The 17,313-nt window shown below is 40.6% G+C and overlaps 1 protein-coding gene across 1 annotated transcript in view; it reads right to left on the reverse strand.

Moving 5' to 3' along the window:
* Nucleotides 1–17,313, reverse strand: part of PCCA (propionyl-CoA carboxylase alpha subunit) — a 331,566-nt gene that overhangs the window by 218,104 nt on the left and 96,149 nt on the right. Inside the window, exons 7-9 of the mRNA XM_015415102.1 lie at nt 12,332–12,463; nt 7,439–7,475; nt 3,464–3,542 (exon numbers count right to left, since the gene is read on the reverse strand). Of these exons, the coding sequence (XP_015270588.1) occupies nt 3,464–3,542; nt 7,439–7,475; nt 12,332–12,463 (248 nt within the window). The remainder of the gene's footprint in view (nt 1–3,463; nt 3,543–7,438; nt 7,476–12,331; nt 12,464–17,313) is intronic.

The following is a 17,313-nucleotide window of genomic DNA, read 5'->3' on the forward strand; positions in this document are numbered from 1 at the left end:
ACAAGCTAACCTCTGCATGCCTTCAAACAATGGATTTTAACTGGGAATTTCTACTAAATTAGACTGACAGTAAAAATTAGGAGACAATCAAAAATTGCTTCCCCCCCCCAAAAAAAAATCAATGTCAGTTCTTATCCTCTCCCACTTTGCATGCTCTTGGGATACAGAAATGAAGCAGAAGCAAAGCGAATATAACACCACCAAGATGACCATCCTGCACAAAACTGAAAGAAGCTGAATAGCATTCTTGAGGCTTTTCACAAACAAGGAAAGCGTCAACAGTTGCTTACCTACCTGATTCTTTGGATATTTAAAAAACCACCAAAGCCTAACATATGCAATTAAAATTTGGTGACCATGATTTGCATCACAGGGTTTATTTAGGTTTCCTAATAACTGCAAACCCCAAATCTATGTAATACTTCTATTTAATAAAAGGTATTCACAGTTTTTGTTTCTAGATTTTGCTTTGGACTAATAGGGTCACCTACAACCTCTGAGAAATGCAATGCTTTTACAGCATTTTTAAATCCCTTAGTGATACTGTTCTCATAAAAGGTTGTGATATTATTTATTTAGATATTTACACCCCACTTGACTCTCTGCTTTTTTTCAGATGAACATTATTTAGATAATTAAAAAATTTAAGGGTATGATCCAAGCCTCCCCACTTGTTCCTGACCCCTCCCCCATGCAAGGAGGGTTCCTGCTATCGAATCCTCTTCCTGTGAGACCAGCACCCCATAAAGAGAGCTGCAGTTTCAGGAGACCTGCATGTGCCTGATAGGACACAATTAAATGACTGGAATTAAATTATAGGAAAATATATTTTATAACTTGATACGCAAGGGAATTGTGTGGCCATTCTAGCCTTGAGAGAGAGAGAGAGAGACAGATTATTCAGACTATTTTTAAAAAATTATTTACAGAGTATGAACTTCCAAAGGTTCCTGCCTACTTCATCAGATGTCAGTGGAACTACTCTCAGCGAGCTAAGGAAATCAGCCGGTGGAATGTTTATGCAAGTCATCTTAAAAGGACTTTCACTAAGAATTATGCACTGGGAAATGAAGGGTACCAAATAAAACAATGTTTTTCTCAAGCTCATGCATGAGAAGAAACCATAATTTCTGTTTACATGTTGGTTTACACAGAAGTGGAGCTGCGGTGGCTCAAGTGGTTAAGACGCTGAAATGCAGGCTGTGGAAGGTCAGTAGTTCAGCAGTTTGAGACCTGGGTGCCGCAAGACGGAGTGAGCTCCCATCTCTAGATCCAGCTCCTGCCAACCTAGCAGTTCGAAAGCAAGAAATGGCACCGCAAGAAATTGCAAGTAGATAAATAGGTACCACTTTGGTGGGAAGGGAACAGCGTTCCGTGCGCCTTGGTGTTTAGTCATGCCGGCCACATGACCCCAGAAACGTCTTCGGACAGTGCTGGCTCTTCGGCTTTGAAACGGAGATGAGCACCGCAACCCTAGAGTCGGATTCGACTGGCTTTCGAGCAAGGGAACCTTTACCTTTACCTTACACAGAATGGACTTCAAAAATTCTTGCATCCTGCCTCCTCATGTTCTGTACGTATGCCCAAATATATCTCTTTGAGGATGGTTACTCTGACATCTCCAATGGAATGACCAGAGAGGTTAAAATGTTGATCCTCAGGCATTTCAGAACTTTTAGAAAAATGTTAATTCAAATGTTTTCTGAAGCACAGCTCTCCCTGCACTATATGAGAATTGCTTTTGTAACTGAGACACTCCTCCCATACATGGAAATCACTGAAGATAAGACAGCCATAATTTGAAATGTGATCCATATACATAGTAGCTCCATAAATAGATGATTTTTATTGTATACTAAGCACTAAAGCAGTAGGTTTGAAGACATTCATATTCAGATTTATTGGGCAGGTTTAGTGCTTTGATATTAAATGCATTAAATCCATTTTTGATGCCTTTTTTTAGCATCAAACTTTCTTAGACACTATTTTTGCAACTTAGGCTACTGTTCTTTATTTTTTACATAAAGATTGGACTAGTAGGACAGGACCCAAAATCGGGTTGCAAATCTCTCACAGGTAGGTTGCGAGGACAGAGGAAGGAAGAGAAAAGATGGGGAAGGAATCACTGGGGGTCTCAATAATAAATCTGTGGATTCCTTGACATAATGTAAAAAATGAGATTTAAAAAAACCCAGTTGTTCATTAATGCTACATATTTGTAAATACTAGACATGAAAAATAAAATATAAACTTGCTCAAAGTTAACTGATGTGAGATTTCTGATTTTATACTAGAAAGGGGGAAAGTAGAATCATAGAATCATGGAAGGGACCTCCAGGGTCATCTAGTCCAACCCCCTGCACAATGCAGGAAATTCACAAGGGTCACGAGAACTAAGCACTGATGCAACCCTTCCTGCCCTCCCTCTCATGATCTGCCTAAGCTCACAGAATCAGCATTGCTGTCAGATGGCCATCTAGCCTCTGTTTGAAAATCGCCAAAGGAGGAGAGCCCATCACACCCCGAGGAAGCCTATTCCACTGAGGAACTGCTCTGTCAGGAAGTTCTTCCTAATGTTTAGCCAAAAACTCTTCTGGGGCACGGAGTTACTCTGCAAATGTAGAAGTGGGTCCCACTTCAAAATGTTTGAGACCACTGGCTCCAAAAAATTCCAGAGGGCAGGTCTTAATGACAGCTAGGCAGTATCTCCTATTCCAGTGACAGTATACATCTGAATGCCAGATGCCAGGGACAAAAATAGGGGAAGGCTGCTGGGTTTGTGTCCTATTTATAATTTTCCTGGGAGTACCTGCCTGGCCACTCTTGGGACACAGAATGCTGGAGATGATGAATCTTTGTTTTCATCTAGCAAGGCTCCTCTTTGGTCTGTGTCACCAATGAAAGTGACTGGACGGAGTGTGATCACCTGCATGCCACAGGAAGAAAACATGTGAAATCTCCCAGTTGACATATTTATTAAAAGATTAGCACTGAAGATATTGTATTGCCTTGATATTGACACTATTCAAAATATATTTGTAAAAAGTTTAACATAATGAAGCCAATTCTAAGACAATATTCATTCAATTGTTTTCAACCTAGATGAGTCAAGAAAACACCTTAAGCACTAAGGGGAAAAATATTTTATATCGACAAAAGATACCTATACTGTTTCTGTTTTGTTCTTTTAATTTTTCTAAACAGAACACACTAGCAACTGACTAAAGAATCGGGCAAATACCATCTTTTTGCCTTATTTCATACACTACAGCACATTATTAAATTGGATTTCCAATCAAAATGCACAGACATAAAACCTCAGTATTAAACAACTGCCAAGATATGCTACAGTGGTTACTAGGAAAATGTCTTCCACTTCAGCTTACAATTTGGTATCAGTTAGGTACCATTCAGTGCTTTACCAAGACATTAATCAAAACGAAGTTTTTGGACAGCGTCTCACCTGGTCTCTTCATCATCCCATGCGATTCTCATGCCTTTCCCACCACCACCTGCTGAAGCCTTGATCATGACAGGATAGCCTAGCAGCAGGGAACAATTAGACAGAAGTTCAGACTTTGAACAGCAAGTCATATAAACGCAACAACTGTCTGCATGTCCAGTAACACAGTAAACAACAACTGGCTTATTTAAAAGCTGTTTGTGCGAAGGAGGGCTTTTAAAGCTGTATTATATAAGAAAAGCATCCTCTGAATTTCAGCGTATCAGATTAACTTAACTTACGTCCCGGTCACATGGGCCGGGAAATGTGGGGGGGGGGAGCGTGGCTGTCTGCCCCAGAGCAAACTAACGCGCGGCCGCCAGATCACACGTCCCGCCAACGTCATGTGGTTCAGGGGAAGGTGCTGATCTCACGACAATCCTGCGGTGCGGCAAAGAAGCGGTGCGGCAAAGAAGCGGCGCGGCGCGATCACAGCAGCAATGGCTAGGCGCCGCTGCCGTGGCAAACGGGGTTGTGGGTTTTTTTTAAACTGAAGTGTGCGCATGCACCATTGGGTGCGTGTGCGCATCCCGTGGAGACTTGGGGGAAAAAACCTTTTTGCGACAGGACATGGGTGGGCGCCGGATGCCACGAACTACTACCGGAAACGCGATCAGACGCCCGCCCTTGCCCCGCAGTTCCTGGAAACTAGTACCTTGGAGGTACTAGTTTTTTATGCCGTATCTTTGGCCGGAAGCCTCAAGTTAGCCACGGGAGCTCTACGCTTCCCAGCTGTTGCGGTGTGATCGCGCCCAGAAAATCTGTCTATCTTCCGTCTCTGTAGCGTGGCTAATGCTCTGTGACCGCAGCCTTAGTGTATCAGCAAATCAAAGGAGTAACACTACCAAATACTTGAAGTCACAGTTCCTACTCAATTGTATTATTGCTACCTAGCAGTTCGAAAGCAAGAAATTGCAAGTAGATAAATAGGTACCACTTCGGTGGGAAGGTAACAGCGTTCTGTGCGCCTTGGTGTTTAGTCATGCCGGCCACATGACCACGGAAACGTCTTCGGACAGCGCTGGCTCTTTGGCTTTGAAACGGAGATGAGCACCGCAACCCTAGAGTCGGATTCGACTGGCTTTCGAGCAAGGGAACCTTTACCTTTTTTACAGAATTATATCATAGCGACCGTAATATTACTACAGCAATTGCTTTGCTATATGTTGATTAAAATCAGTATATTTATATAATTATCTGTCCCAGAAATAAGCATCATATACAGTGACGAAAAATGATAAAATATTTAGACACTCCAGGCAAAAATGGTAACCATTATAGCACCCAACCCAGTTTGGACAGTCTAAGAATCAAATCCTTGTTCAGGACAAACTCTTAATTTATTTTTTGTACTCTGGTACACATACAAAGCACAAAATACATCATTTGTTGTGAAGGATATCATTTGATAAAGGTTTTATTCAGAAACTGTCTTCAAATTAAGCTTCTGCCATAATATATCAACTCTTATTATATGGCAGAAGACTAACTTGAGGAGAATATCTGAATTAAGAACTAGGCAATCAGTCTTATCTACTGAAACATTCGAGGGGGTTGAGAACACTCATATTACCACAGTTCCCCTGTGGATTGTTATTCAAAGGGTGAGAGAGTATATATTTCTACTTTGTGAGGGAAAATGTTTATTTTTTGAAAGATTCAATGCCAGAAAACAGTGACTGAGATAGAGAGGTCTGTTTTGCATTACTATTTTAAAAGCGCATTTCACCCAAAATTCTTCAAAAGTCCTCACCACATCACCATTCTGTTGTAAGCTGCCCTGAGCCCTGCTCGCAGGGAAGAGTGACAGCGGCCTAAAAGTCCAATTCATAATTAATGAATGTACTTAATAAATTAAGTTTAATAATAATAAATAAATAAATAAATAAATATGGTTGCCAACCCTCAGCTGGCAACACCCTGGAGACTTTTGAGGGTAGTAACTCATGAAACAGTGTTTGGTGACATGATGATGATGGCATTTACAGCTACATAACCAGAAATAATGTCATCATATTGCTGGATGCTCTAGGATTCACTAAAAATTCTATGGTAAAACCATATAATTTTGGGTGAATGCTAGAGCATCTATCAATGCAATGACATCACTTCCAGTTACACAGCTGGAAATGACATTATTTCCTCACTAACCACCATTCCAGCCCCCCCCCCCCTTTCCCTCCAGCATTCATTAGAGTAAGAGTATGCAAGGTTGGGAGTTCCCTATCTCCACCCCCCACCCCAGAAATGGCAACCCTACTTCTCAGCCAGCCCAGCATTTTCTACTCTGAACAGCAATGAGCCTGAAACCCTTAGCCACATAAACCCTTATAACTGCCTGCCCTGATTCCAGGTATCCTTTTACCTGTAAGTGCCAGTGGCTGTGTGCAAAGCATATATTCTAATAAATAGTTTCCCAAATATTAATCTGGAAAAGTGTTATCTGAAAAAGCAAACTGTTCTAAAATATGTTAGCCCGTAAAACGCCACAGGAGCTCCTTGTTCTTGGAAAACTTAATCAGCTTTCTCCACTTTTGTAATAAATTCTTTTGGACAGAAATTTAAACTAAACATGGTACTGGCCCTTTAACAGCAAATGGACAGCTTTTTATACTAAACAAATACTGGCAGGTAAATAATTTGCCCCACATTTCTTCATTTGCCCCAAATTTCTTCACTTTCCTTCACCAGAAAATGTGTATTTTTTGCAGGATTTGCAGGATACCCTCCTGTGTTATTCCCATCCACCCAGTAGCACTAACTTTATGCAGCTGCATTTTAATCATGCAGCAAGTCACACACGAGTACACCATGCTGCAGAACATTTGTATGAGGGGTCCTAGCAATTCAGTACCAAACCACACAAACAAAAAAAATTAATGAATTGGAAGATTTCCACCACACCATTGTATTTACTTATTGAGATGGATCACCTTTGTATGACTTCCTTTTTCAAGGAGTTTAAGGCATCATACAGGAGTTTAAGGCATCGTACATACCCCCCCCCCATCTTATCCTCACAAAAAAAAACCTAGAAAGGGAAATTAGTTAGGCTAAGAGAGGGTAACTAGCAAAAGGATATACAATGAGCTTCAGAATCGACAGAGTGTTTGCACCCAGCCTCCCTACCCTATCTCCTTCAAAAATTCTACCCACTACACAGCACTAGCCATGGAATGAGGCTATTTTCTAAATTCACCAAATGAAGGGAAATTGTCATACTGCCCAAAATTTAAGGCCAGAATCCAAAGAGCTTCCTGTAGAACTCCCCTTGAAAAGATGACATCTCTCACTCCCGTTAACAGAAACTGGGGTTTCTTTTCAAACTTTCATTCAATTGTCATGCATCATGCTTGAGAAAAACAAGGCAACAGGCTACAGGAGGGAGGGGGAGGGGAGAATAAACTGTGTGGTTTGATGGTCTTCATGTGAAAACAAGATAAGCAATTTGTTGACTTTAATCTGTATTTCTGCACTGTTTCTAACTTGTTGTAGATTGACCAGAGCCTTGTGTACCCAAGGATTGGGCGATCCAGAAATTTAAGAAATAATAATAACAGTCCAAATAGTGATTAAGAGAAGCATAATTTTGTTTATGTCAGCTCTCCAGTAAAAGACGACTGACTTTGTCTTGGCACCTTCTGCACAAAGACCCCCTTTCCCCCTCTGTGAAAATACCACTCTGCTTTTAAGAAGATTTTGATTACTACTTCTCACATCCTGCATGCAATTTGAGTCTGAGTCTACTTATACACCTAAAAAAAATTAAGATTTAAAGAGATTTAATGCTCAGATTCTTCCAGTCCCGAAGGCGACTGAGAATTTAGCAACATTAAAACACTTGTTCCATAGGGACTACTTATTACACAGTTAATTTAGTCCAAAGTGTCTTCTGAAAAGCATACAAATCTCAGCACAACCAATTTAAGAACTTACCAATTTCCCTTGCAATTCTGACAGCTTCATCTGCATCCTGTAAAGGCAGGAAATTAGACCCAACATTAATCCCATCAGCAACTGCACTATGTCTCTAGGGCAGCCATATATTGCACTACTGTCTCCTTCGATTCATTTAATGTTTGATTTTACAACCTTCTGACCCACTTCATTCGGAGGAATGTAAAATTAATACCATAAGTGGAATGTAAATTTTACCTCATCGTTGCCCTAATACTTAAGGCTCTAAGCGTTGGAGAATCAACTGACAGGAAAACAAATCAGCAGGACTACAGAAGGATTTCTCAGGGTGCCAGAATTTAGGTTACAGAAATTTAGATGGTTTCACAGAGAAGTACATAATCAGAGTGCTGTGGCACTGCGGCTGCCAGCTTACTCCTGTCTCCACAGGTACACATGTGTCATGTTTTCCTGGATACAGTCAGCAGGGGGAGTTGATTCTCTATCGCTTGGGTAAGCTTCAGGGTCAGCACGATTCTCACAGAATTCACTGAAAGATCCAAATATAGTATTCGCAGGTGTCTTTTTTTTTTTTTAAGGCAGAAGGGAATTTTAACACATCTTAGACTCCACACTTCAAACATACGCCATCTCTAATAATTAAAGAGCTGAATGAGTTTGGTGTTTTTAACAGGAGGAAGCGAATGACTACAGTCACTACCTGTTACATAAGGTAACTAACACGAAGCCTGGGAACATGGGTGGAAAAATATATCGGTATATGGATATAGCAAGCATGAACAGCAGAGCCATCTTATGCCAGCCTTCATACTAACTGGGATACACTTGACTGAGCACATTACTACCCCCCTCCCAAAAAAAAGTTACACAAAAGGGAGGAAGGAGTATCACCCTGTTGATCCTACGCTTTGCATGTGGAAAGTCCTTGATTCAACCTCAGACACTTTCGTTAAAAAGGACTTAGACAGTAGGGCTGGGAAAGACCACTGCCTGACACCCTGGTGATGATCCATCAGACTGTGCTGTGTCATCTTTCTGACAGTGTATGGCACACTGGTATATTCGCCTTAGGAAATGTAATGTTCTAAGTAGCCAAGTTTGGGTAGAGGAAAACAGCGCAGCTCACTTTTTCCCCCTGAGGATTAGTCAATGAAAGGTTGACCTAAACCAATTGTCAAGAAGTTAACTTCCCTTCCCCCACACGCTACATTTCCACTACGCATTACTAAATGACATTCAACTTTGAAAAGCCCATCCAAAATGTGTTAATATTTACATTACTCTTGACTCCTTTTAATGTTACATATATAGCAATAATGTCTACAAACTTCCTACTGCTAAGTGTGGCTGAATCTGTGGGGGCTGAACTCAGGAACATTAAAATGAAAACTGATTATTTTAAAGCATCCAGGGCCTTTTCCCCTCACCCCGTTCCTCCACTCCAAGTTTCAGCCCAGAGCTTTCTCTTACCTAAAACAGCAGAGCAAAAGCACTGGAGGTTTTCATACCTGGCTAACTATTTTTTTCCCTCCAACAATAAAACAAAATCCTCTTAGTACCTACTAAGAACCCAATGAAGAATAAGGAAGCTGGTACAGGAAGTTGTCAGAAAATTTAATTTCCTTTCATTAGCTAGTCTGCTCCACAAATCGGCGCTTGTTAAGTTCAAAGCAACCCTGAAAGCAACATCAGTTTTAAGTCCTTTTTTTTTTTTAACTTGAAGCAGGCACATCTGTTAATGAGATTTTCCAAACAACAATTGTTTTTTAAGGAACAGATAAGTCTACAAAAAAGGGAGGAGAAAGGAGAAAGAATAAAAATCAGTGTTTATTGTTTTATTACACCTCTGTTGCTTTCCACAACCTTGCAACCTACACAGCCTCTAAGTTTTTGCTCAAGAGGGATAAAAAAATGCATGAAAAGGGTCATTTAAGAATGTTAGTGGTTTCCACACATTGAGTCTGAAGGTTCTTTGTTCCTGTCTGTGACAGTTATGCGAGAATACTTCCCCTTAATAGCCCTCTCTGTCAGGAAGTGTTAAACCTGCCAAATGCAGACAATTAGAGCCTCTTGAATAAAATGCAGGAAGAGTGATGACTGATGAAGAGCCTCGATTAGAAGCAAGGAAGAAACTTTTACATTTCTTTTCTCTTGCAAATGCAGGCAGATATTTGCTAAACAGGATTTTAATATAAAAGCAACAAAGGAGGTCATTTTCCCTCCATTTAGTTACCTGCAAACAAGTGGGTAACTGGTGCATGCCGCAAGCCCATATGAAAGCAGGCTGCAAATTATCCATGACAACTGACACAACTGCGCTTTTTGAACCACCCCCCTCCCAAAAGAAAAAAATACTTTAAAAAAGACGTGCAGTCTACAATTTCGCTACCTCGGGGAAAAATATCAAAGCCAACCAAGAACACTTAAGGAAGCAGTTTTTACTTGGGCATCGAATGCACTCACTTTTGCAGAATTATAAATGCCATCTGTCTCCTGTCAAGAGTGTATGCATGACGGTGAACACTACACTGGCTTCTATGCCTGTGACAATAAACCTCAACAGGACACAGCTTATGTGACAAAGCAGTCACATGCCACCAGTGCTAAGGAAACAGCATAGGTGGTGAGCATTTGAAACCACCAATTATTTCTGTTTTAAATCCCAAATGAATCCATACTATTTGCGAAAACAGTAAATGCTCCAACAATAATACCCACAATGCACACACATAATACCACCTAGAGTTATTTGTTAGTATATTTTGTCCCTTTAAAATCTTTTAAACCAAGTTGCTGAAATATCTCCTATTTGTTCTACTATTCAGATAGACTCATAGGACATTTTTAATTAACAGTCAGCGTAAGCTAGCTGTGTCTTTCTTTGGAACCTATCTGGGATTTAAAGAATCACTTTAGACATGCCCAAGGCCTTGGCTTGCTTCCAGATGCAAATTCTGACTGCACCATCCTCCAGAAAAACTGGGCCCCATGTGAAAGCAAAAACTGAGATTGTCCTCAGCTTCCAAAATAGATTTCCCATGAAACAGAGGTTGGTGCCATTCAAAAACAAACACCCAAAGAAACCTGAGCTACAATGCAGTAACTGCACGTTTCTTTGGATCCTGGCCCAAATGTACATTTGTATTTCAACAGTTAAGGGGACTTAGGCTAATCCTAACCACACTTACTAGGAAGCAAGTCCCATTGAACTCGGTGGGATGTGTGTGTGTGTATGTGTATGCTAAGGACTGCACTGTAAGTCTAATGAAATATAGCAAAAAAGAACAAATAGCTAACACGGCCAAGCACTGATCTGAACATTTTCCTTGATCCAAGTGTGACTCCCTACATAATGCACCCAACAGGCTCTCTTATAAGTGTGATTCATTCACCATGGTATCCCCTCAAGAAAAGTCACTGAAAACTTATATAAGGCCCCAGTCACATGGGGGAAATTGATGCGGCCAAAGTGCGGCTTTTTAGAGCCGCACCAAAAGAGACACATGGCGGCGGGATCAGAGAGATCCCCTGAGCCGCCGCGCAGTTGCTCCCCGGCACGATCAGATGCCGGGGGGGGAGCCACGGAAGGGAGAGTGAGGCAGCCGGCTGCGCCTCGAATGCTCCTGAAGACAGGCGCGCCGGCGATCCCACGGCCGCGCTTGCTGTGGCGTTTCAGGTAGGTGCTACTTTTTCCTAGGTTTTTTTTCATGCGCATTTTCGGCCTGAAGGGACAGATCGGGGACGGGTGCGTGCCACTTCTCAGATGTTGCAGTGTGATCGCGCCCGTTTGCTGCGCCCCCGATCCGTCCCTCTTCCGGGCCAAAACCTCCCGTGTGACCGGGGCCTAAGACTCCCTACTGCCTGTGTCACATGTAAAAGGCCACACACGCCTTGCATCAGTCCATACATATGTAGTGCTGGCACACCAACATCTGCTGGGTCCAATGCCCACATCAAAGTCACATGGACTGATCCTCAGAGTAAAAAGCTTTTTAATGTAATAGTCTCCAAACAGAGCTTCTCTATGTGTGTAGCCTTTTTTGGAATAATACACAGGGATAATTTAAACTGACATTTTCTCTACACTTGCTCACTTTTAAGTTCAAAAGTAATAAAATAGCTTTCTTGAGGACACCGCATATGCAACCTCATGGTTTCTGTTTGTTAGGTGATAGTGAGATATTGAAAAAATGGTATTTAGCAGAGATAAGATAGTCCAGCAGAGCTAGAGTAAAATAATTCAGACTCAGAATCCATGTGTGATTAAAATATAAAGTTTTTACTAAATTCTAGCACGGGAAGGGTAACTGGGATGAAAATAACAACAGAGCATAATCGGCTACATCCTTACTCTACAAAGACAAAACTAGAAGAGAGAGATTATGGCTACTCTTCTTCTTCTTCTTCAGAACACCAAAGAAAGACGGGAAGAGAGCCATAAAATGGTAATACACCTTGACACTTTAGTCCCAATCAAATTCCTAGATCAGGGAGAAAATTCCCGGACATTCTACAGCTACAGAACATTGGTTACATGAGAAACATGTGACTTCCTGTGAGTAACATAAACAAACATTTAACCCCAGATATACTGAGTGTTTTCCACTTGTAATACCCAACACTGTTGTTCTTACTTTATGCTGTGATCCTCATTCATTGGTACATAATTCTGTCCCTTGCCCAATCCAAGGCCTTACTAGTTCCTTGTTTTTCCCCCTGTTATATTCCTCCCAAATACCATTTTTAACAGCCAGGGCCACTTCATAGGTCTTTGCAATATATAAATTTACTTCAGCCATTCAAACCTCAGCTACCAAAATAATGGGCATTTGGTAGTTCATAATAATGCTCCAAATGTACTCTTTATAAAATGGGGGGAGGGGAATATGTTTTTGCTTTTAAATTTCTTACCTTGACCACGCCATCAAAACCAGGTATTGTGTTGACCTTTGCATTCTTAGCTAAGAGTTTGCTTTCTATCTTGTCCCCCATTGCCTGAATAGCATGCATGTCTGGTCCAACGAAAGCAACACCTTCAGATTCCTAAAGGGACAAAGAGGGTAAAGGGGTTTACTCACATTAACAATGAAATTCTATAATGACATTTCACTCAGGAAATACCCCAAATTTATGTAAGCAACATAACTTGAACCACTATATTAAAGATGTATATGAGCTTGTTAAGCCTGTATCGAACACAAGCTCAAAGCTCCTATAATTACTGTTTGTATAAATTAAAGCCAGACCAAGGCAAAATAGCCAACAGTCATAAAGTATTTCAGCTAGAACATTTGCAGGATCCCTTGAGTGAGAGAACACCAGTTAACTCATGTCTCAAAGAGCCACAAGTGGCTTACAAAGGTATGTTCACTAATGTATAACGCAGTTCAGGATTTCATTTTCCATTCTTTAAAACATAAGCCTCACACAAAACGGAAATGAAATTCTTCTTGAAGGAGTTCAAGACTTACAAGACGGACTTTTAAAATATTCCGGTACCATATATGTAATAAGATGTATATCTGGAGTCCATCTTTCAGACTAGAGACACTCAGTAATGGAATCTTACACATTTCACCTCAAGACAGCACAATATCCTAAAGAAAGGATATTTATAAGAAAGAAAAAACCATTTCCTTGCAACACTTGACTCAGTATTATACTATAGCTTATAAGCTATTATCATCATTCTCATTAAATCTGTTCAATATATGTTTTTTTTTTAAAAAAGACTTCACTTCCCGCCCCACAGTTAAATTCCTCCCGTTAAAAATTTTATGTGGTAGGTAAGGAGTGGTAAGAGCAGTCATGCTTGATTACGTGTTTTCTTTTTTATTTATTTATTTCCTCCCTCAATGAGACCTGGGGCAGATTACAAAGTATGAAAACCAATTTAATCAGACAGCATAGAACAGCAATTACAGAATGAGGAAAAACAATGCAAACAGAAAACCTGACTAAGGCATGACATACCACAAAAAATGCAGAGAGGGGGTTACAAAGGTAGAAGACAGGGCTGTCCAACACTGCAGGACTTTTTAGCTAATGAAACAATAAAACCATTTGCCCTACCTTGGCATCATCCTGCATTATCAACTAAACATCTACCAAAACCATACTTAGAGATCAACCTATAAAATGAAGTGCCACCTATAATATTCATAATTTCACCAAGGTGTGTCTCCCATATCATCACTTTATTACTCACTGTTGAATGCCCCAATGAATCCTGGAATGCCTTGTGTTTGAGGTAATGAAGTCCTGTCTGTACTTTGATCAGTGAGTCACACATTTTATTTTATTTTACAAAATGTATATTCCACCTTTCTGCCCTCACAATAGCCACCAGGCTGGCTAACAACTTAAAACACACACAATAAAATCACAATTAAAAAAACTTAAACCAACCAAAATCATTAAAACAATTAAAAACAGAGCTAAAATACCTAAAAAGTCATAATCACAATAATTAAAACATTGAGCAAGAAGGAAGGATCACTGAGGGAAACCCAAACAAAACACAAGCCTTCATCTACTGGGGGAAGACGGCAACAGAAGCAGACAGAACATGCAAAAAAACCACTTAATACTGGAGCCATTTATCGATGAACTTGATAAATGTACAGATTAAGGTACTGTTATAAATTGTCCGCTTTGAGTGAGACAGGTAGACTATAAATTACGTAAATAAATATGTAAATAAGGAACTGGAAATAGTGGAATCTTTTCCAACAGCAAAAAATAGTTTAATGCAACCCTATAAAAAGGATATCCGACAGAGTCATAGGTTTTACTTGAAACTAACTTCTTATTAAAGTGGAGGAGAGAACTGACATAAGCAACAAGGATATACTAGTAATCAGAATCCACCAAACCGAACATCCAGCTAAGTGATCTTCAGAACTTTTAGCTTGTAGAACTTTATTATGTCAGCGTGCCTGAAAAATAACACTTCCACATCTACCTAAGACTCTGGGAGGTGCCTTAAAACACATACACAAGTGTTTTAGGGTACATACTCACTTCACACAACATGGTAAACAGGCTGTTGTTCCTCACCATGGCTCCACAAGAACTCTGAGTGCACCCATGAGTAGTCCCAGCATACCCTACAGCTATTTGGTACAAAGGAATGGTTGAAAGGATCAGAGAGCTCTCCTTCAGAGAAAGGTGCCTGCCACATCTTAATCTAACAACGTTTGAGTCCAGTGACACTTTTAAGACAACAAAATTTAATTCTGGGTACAAGCTTTCATGTGCATGCACACTTCTTCAGGTACATTACTTCTTATTCTAATTAGGAAAACTCTGACTTCCCTGGAACACAGTTTACAGAACCACAGCATTAACAGATTATCACGAACACATTATTTAAAATAATCAAATACTGATTTTGCAACAATTTAGTTGCATTTTTAAAGAAGTCTGCTATTTTGTTCTTATGGGGAAATATACACACACAGGTAACACATTGCCCTTTTGAATCTGCAGTAAACAGCATTTTACTATAGTTTTTGACAAATTCTGACATTTATGTATGCAATGAAGGAATTTAAATTCAATGCTATCTAGCACTTGTAAAAAACAGTGCTGAAATACCAATGGGAAACCTCACCTTTGAATACTATAAAGAAGGAACAAAACTACGAATGGGAAAGTCTGTACTTTTTTTTTGGGGGGGGGGATTTCAATTACACATAGTTTCAGACTGAAGAACATACAAATAGCCACAAAGTACATTAAAGTATACAAAACAAAAAGGAGCCTACCTCCATTAGACAAAATATACCATAAACTGTATGCGGCATTATGGGCACTGTTCCTTCCCAGGACATCTTGAAAAGTGCTTCTAAATTAGTATGAAAGACTACATACTGAAAATGTCCTCGTTAAGTAATAAGTTTCTTAGTGATTTTACGTAGAAACAAAGTGAAACATGTAAAGAATTTTCTATAGATGTTTTTTTCCATATAGCATTTCTTCAGTTAGTGGCATTGAAATCAGTCATAGGTTTTACATGATAAAAGAAATCTGTGGAACTAATCCTAGAAACCTCTTTCTGTTTTTCTGCATAACACCTCCAGGCGACAGAGGAGACAAAATGCTTCATTTGCATCCTTAAACATTAGAAACTGAGAATGAACCTTTTCATCTGCAAATGTTATTGCATCTACATTTCCAGAAGAGAGTGAGAGAGGGGGAAAAGGTTAAACAGTCTACTCAGGTTTATGTTAACTCATCTCTTGTTAGCACTACTGATCAATAGAAAGAGAAGAGAATACAGAAGCTTGAGAGCCTCAGCTCTTTTCTTCTCAACAGCTCAACTAATGTTTGGAAGAGGATATAGCTGTTGATTGCATGAAGACAGAGAGAGGAAGTCAGGTTCACACTACAGGAAATAGCAAATATTAACTAGTATAATTCCCAGTTTTTCTAGTCTTATGGTTTAGAGTACCCATTCTTCATTTTTGCAGTTGCAGTTAAAAGATAGTTAAAGCTCAACTTCCTTTCCTTTGTAAAGCACACCAATGGCTTTAATACATTCAAGATTCACTATAGCAAAACATGTCCATGCTCTGGTCGCATCCAAGTTAGACGAATGTAATGTGCTCTATGTAGGACTGCCTTTGAAAACTGTACAGGAAACGTCAGCTGATCCTGGCTACTGTCAGGGCTGAATACAAGAATCGTATCACAAGATCTGCTTTGCTTAAGAACATAAGAGAAGCTAATGTTGGATCAGGCCAATGGCCCATCCAGTCCAACTCTCGGTCACACAGTGGCCAAAAATACCAGGTGCCATCAGGAGGTCCAGCAGTGGGGCCAGGACACTAGAAGCCCTCCCACTGTTAACCCCCCCCCAAGGACCAAGAATACAGAGCATCACTTGCCCCAGACCGAGAGTTCTGATCTATACCTTCTGGCTAATAGCCGCTTATGGACCTCTGCTCCATATGTTTATCCAATTCCCTCTTGAAGCCGTCCATGCTTGTAACTGCCACCGCCTGCAGCAGTGAATTCCACGTGTTAATCACTCTTTGGGTGAAGAAATACTTCCTTTTATCCGTTCTAACCCACAGCAATTTCATTGCGTACCCACGACTTCTTGTATTGTGAGAAAGGGAGAAAAGTACATCTTTCTCTACCTGTTCTATCCCATGCATAATCTTGTAAACCTCTATCATGTCACCCCTCAGTTGTCATTTCTTCTCCAAGCTAAAGCGCCCCAAGCGCTTTAACTTTTCTTTCTAGGGAAAGCTTTCCAACCTTTGCCTGTCTGCTTCCATGTATGATTTAAAGTGCTCATTCTTACCCTGAAGGCCTTAAAAGGGTTTGGGCCCATGAGACCTGAACAACTGCCTCCTCCCATATTATCGAGCACCAGCCCACCAGTTAAGATCTTCCACACGAGGCCTGCTCTTTGTGCCCCTGCCTGCATAGTTGCATAGTGCAGGACCTCACCTATGGAATGCACTTCCTCTTGAGGCCTGACTGATGTCTACCTACTCTCCTTAACATGCCAGACCAAAATATTTCTTTTTTAAAGGTAAAGGTAAAGGTTCCCTTGCTCGAAAGCCAATCGAATCCGACTCTAGGGTGGCGGTGCTCATCTCCGTTTCAAAGCCGAAGAGCCAGCGCTGTCCGAAGACATTTCCGTGGTCATGTGGCTGGCATGACTAGACGCCGAGGCACACAGAACGCTGTTACCTTAACATGCCAGACCAAAATATTTCTTTTTTAAAGGTAAAGGTAAAGGTTCCCTTGCTCGAAAGCCAATTGAATCCGACTCTAGGGTTGCGGTGCTCATCTCCGTTTCAAAGCCGAAGAGCCAGCGCTGTCCGAAGACATTTCCGTGGTCATGTGGCTGGCATGACTAGACGCCGAGGCACACA

Source organism: Gekko japonicus, unplaced genomic scaffold, assembly GCF_001447785.1.
Source record: "Gekko japonicus isolate JY-2015 unplaced genomic scaffold, Gekko_japonicus_V1.1 scaffold52, whole genome shotgun sequence".
In the NCBI taxonomy this organism is placed as follows: domain Eukaryota; kingdom Metazoa; phylum Chordata; class Lepidosauria; order Squamata; family Gekkonidae; genus Gekko; species Gekko japonicus.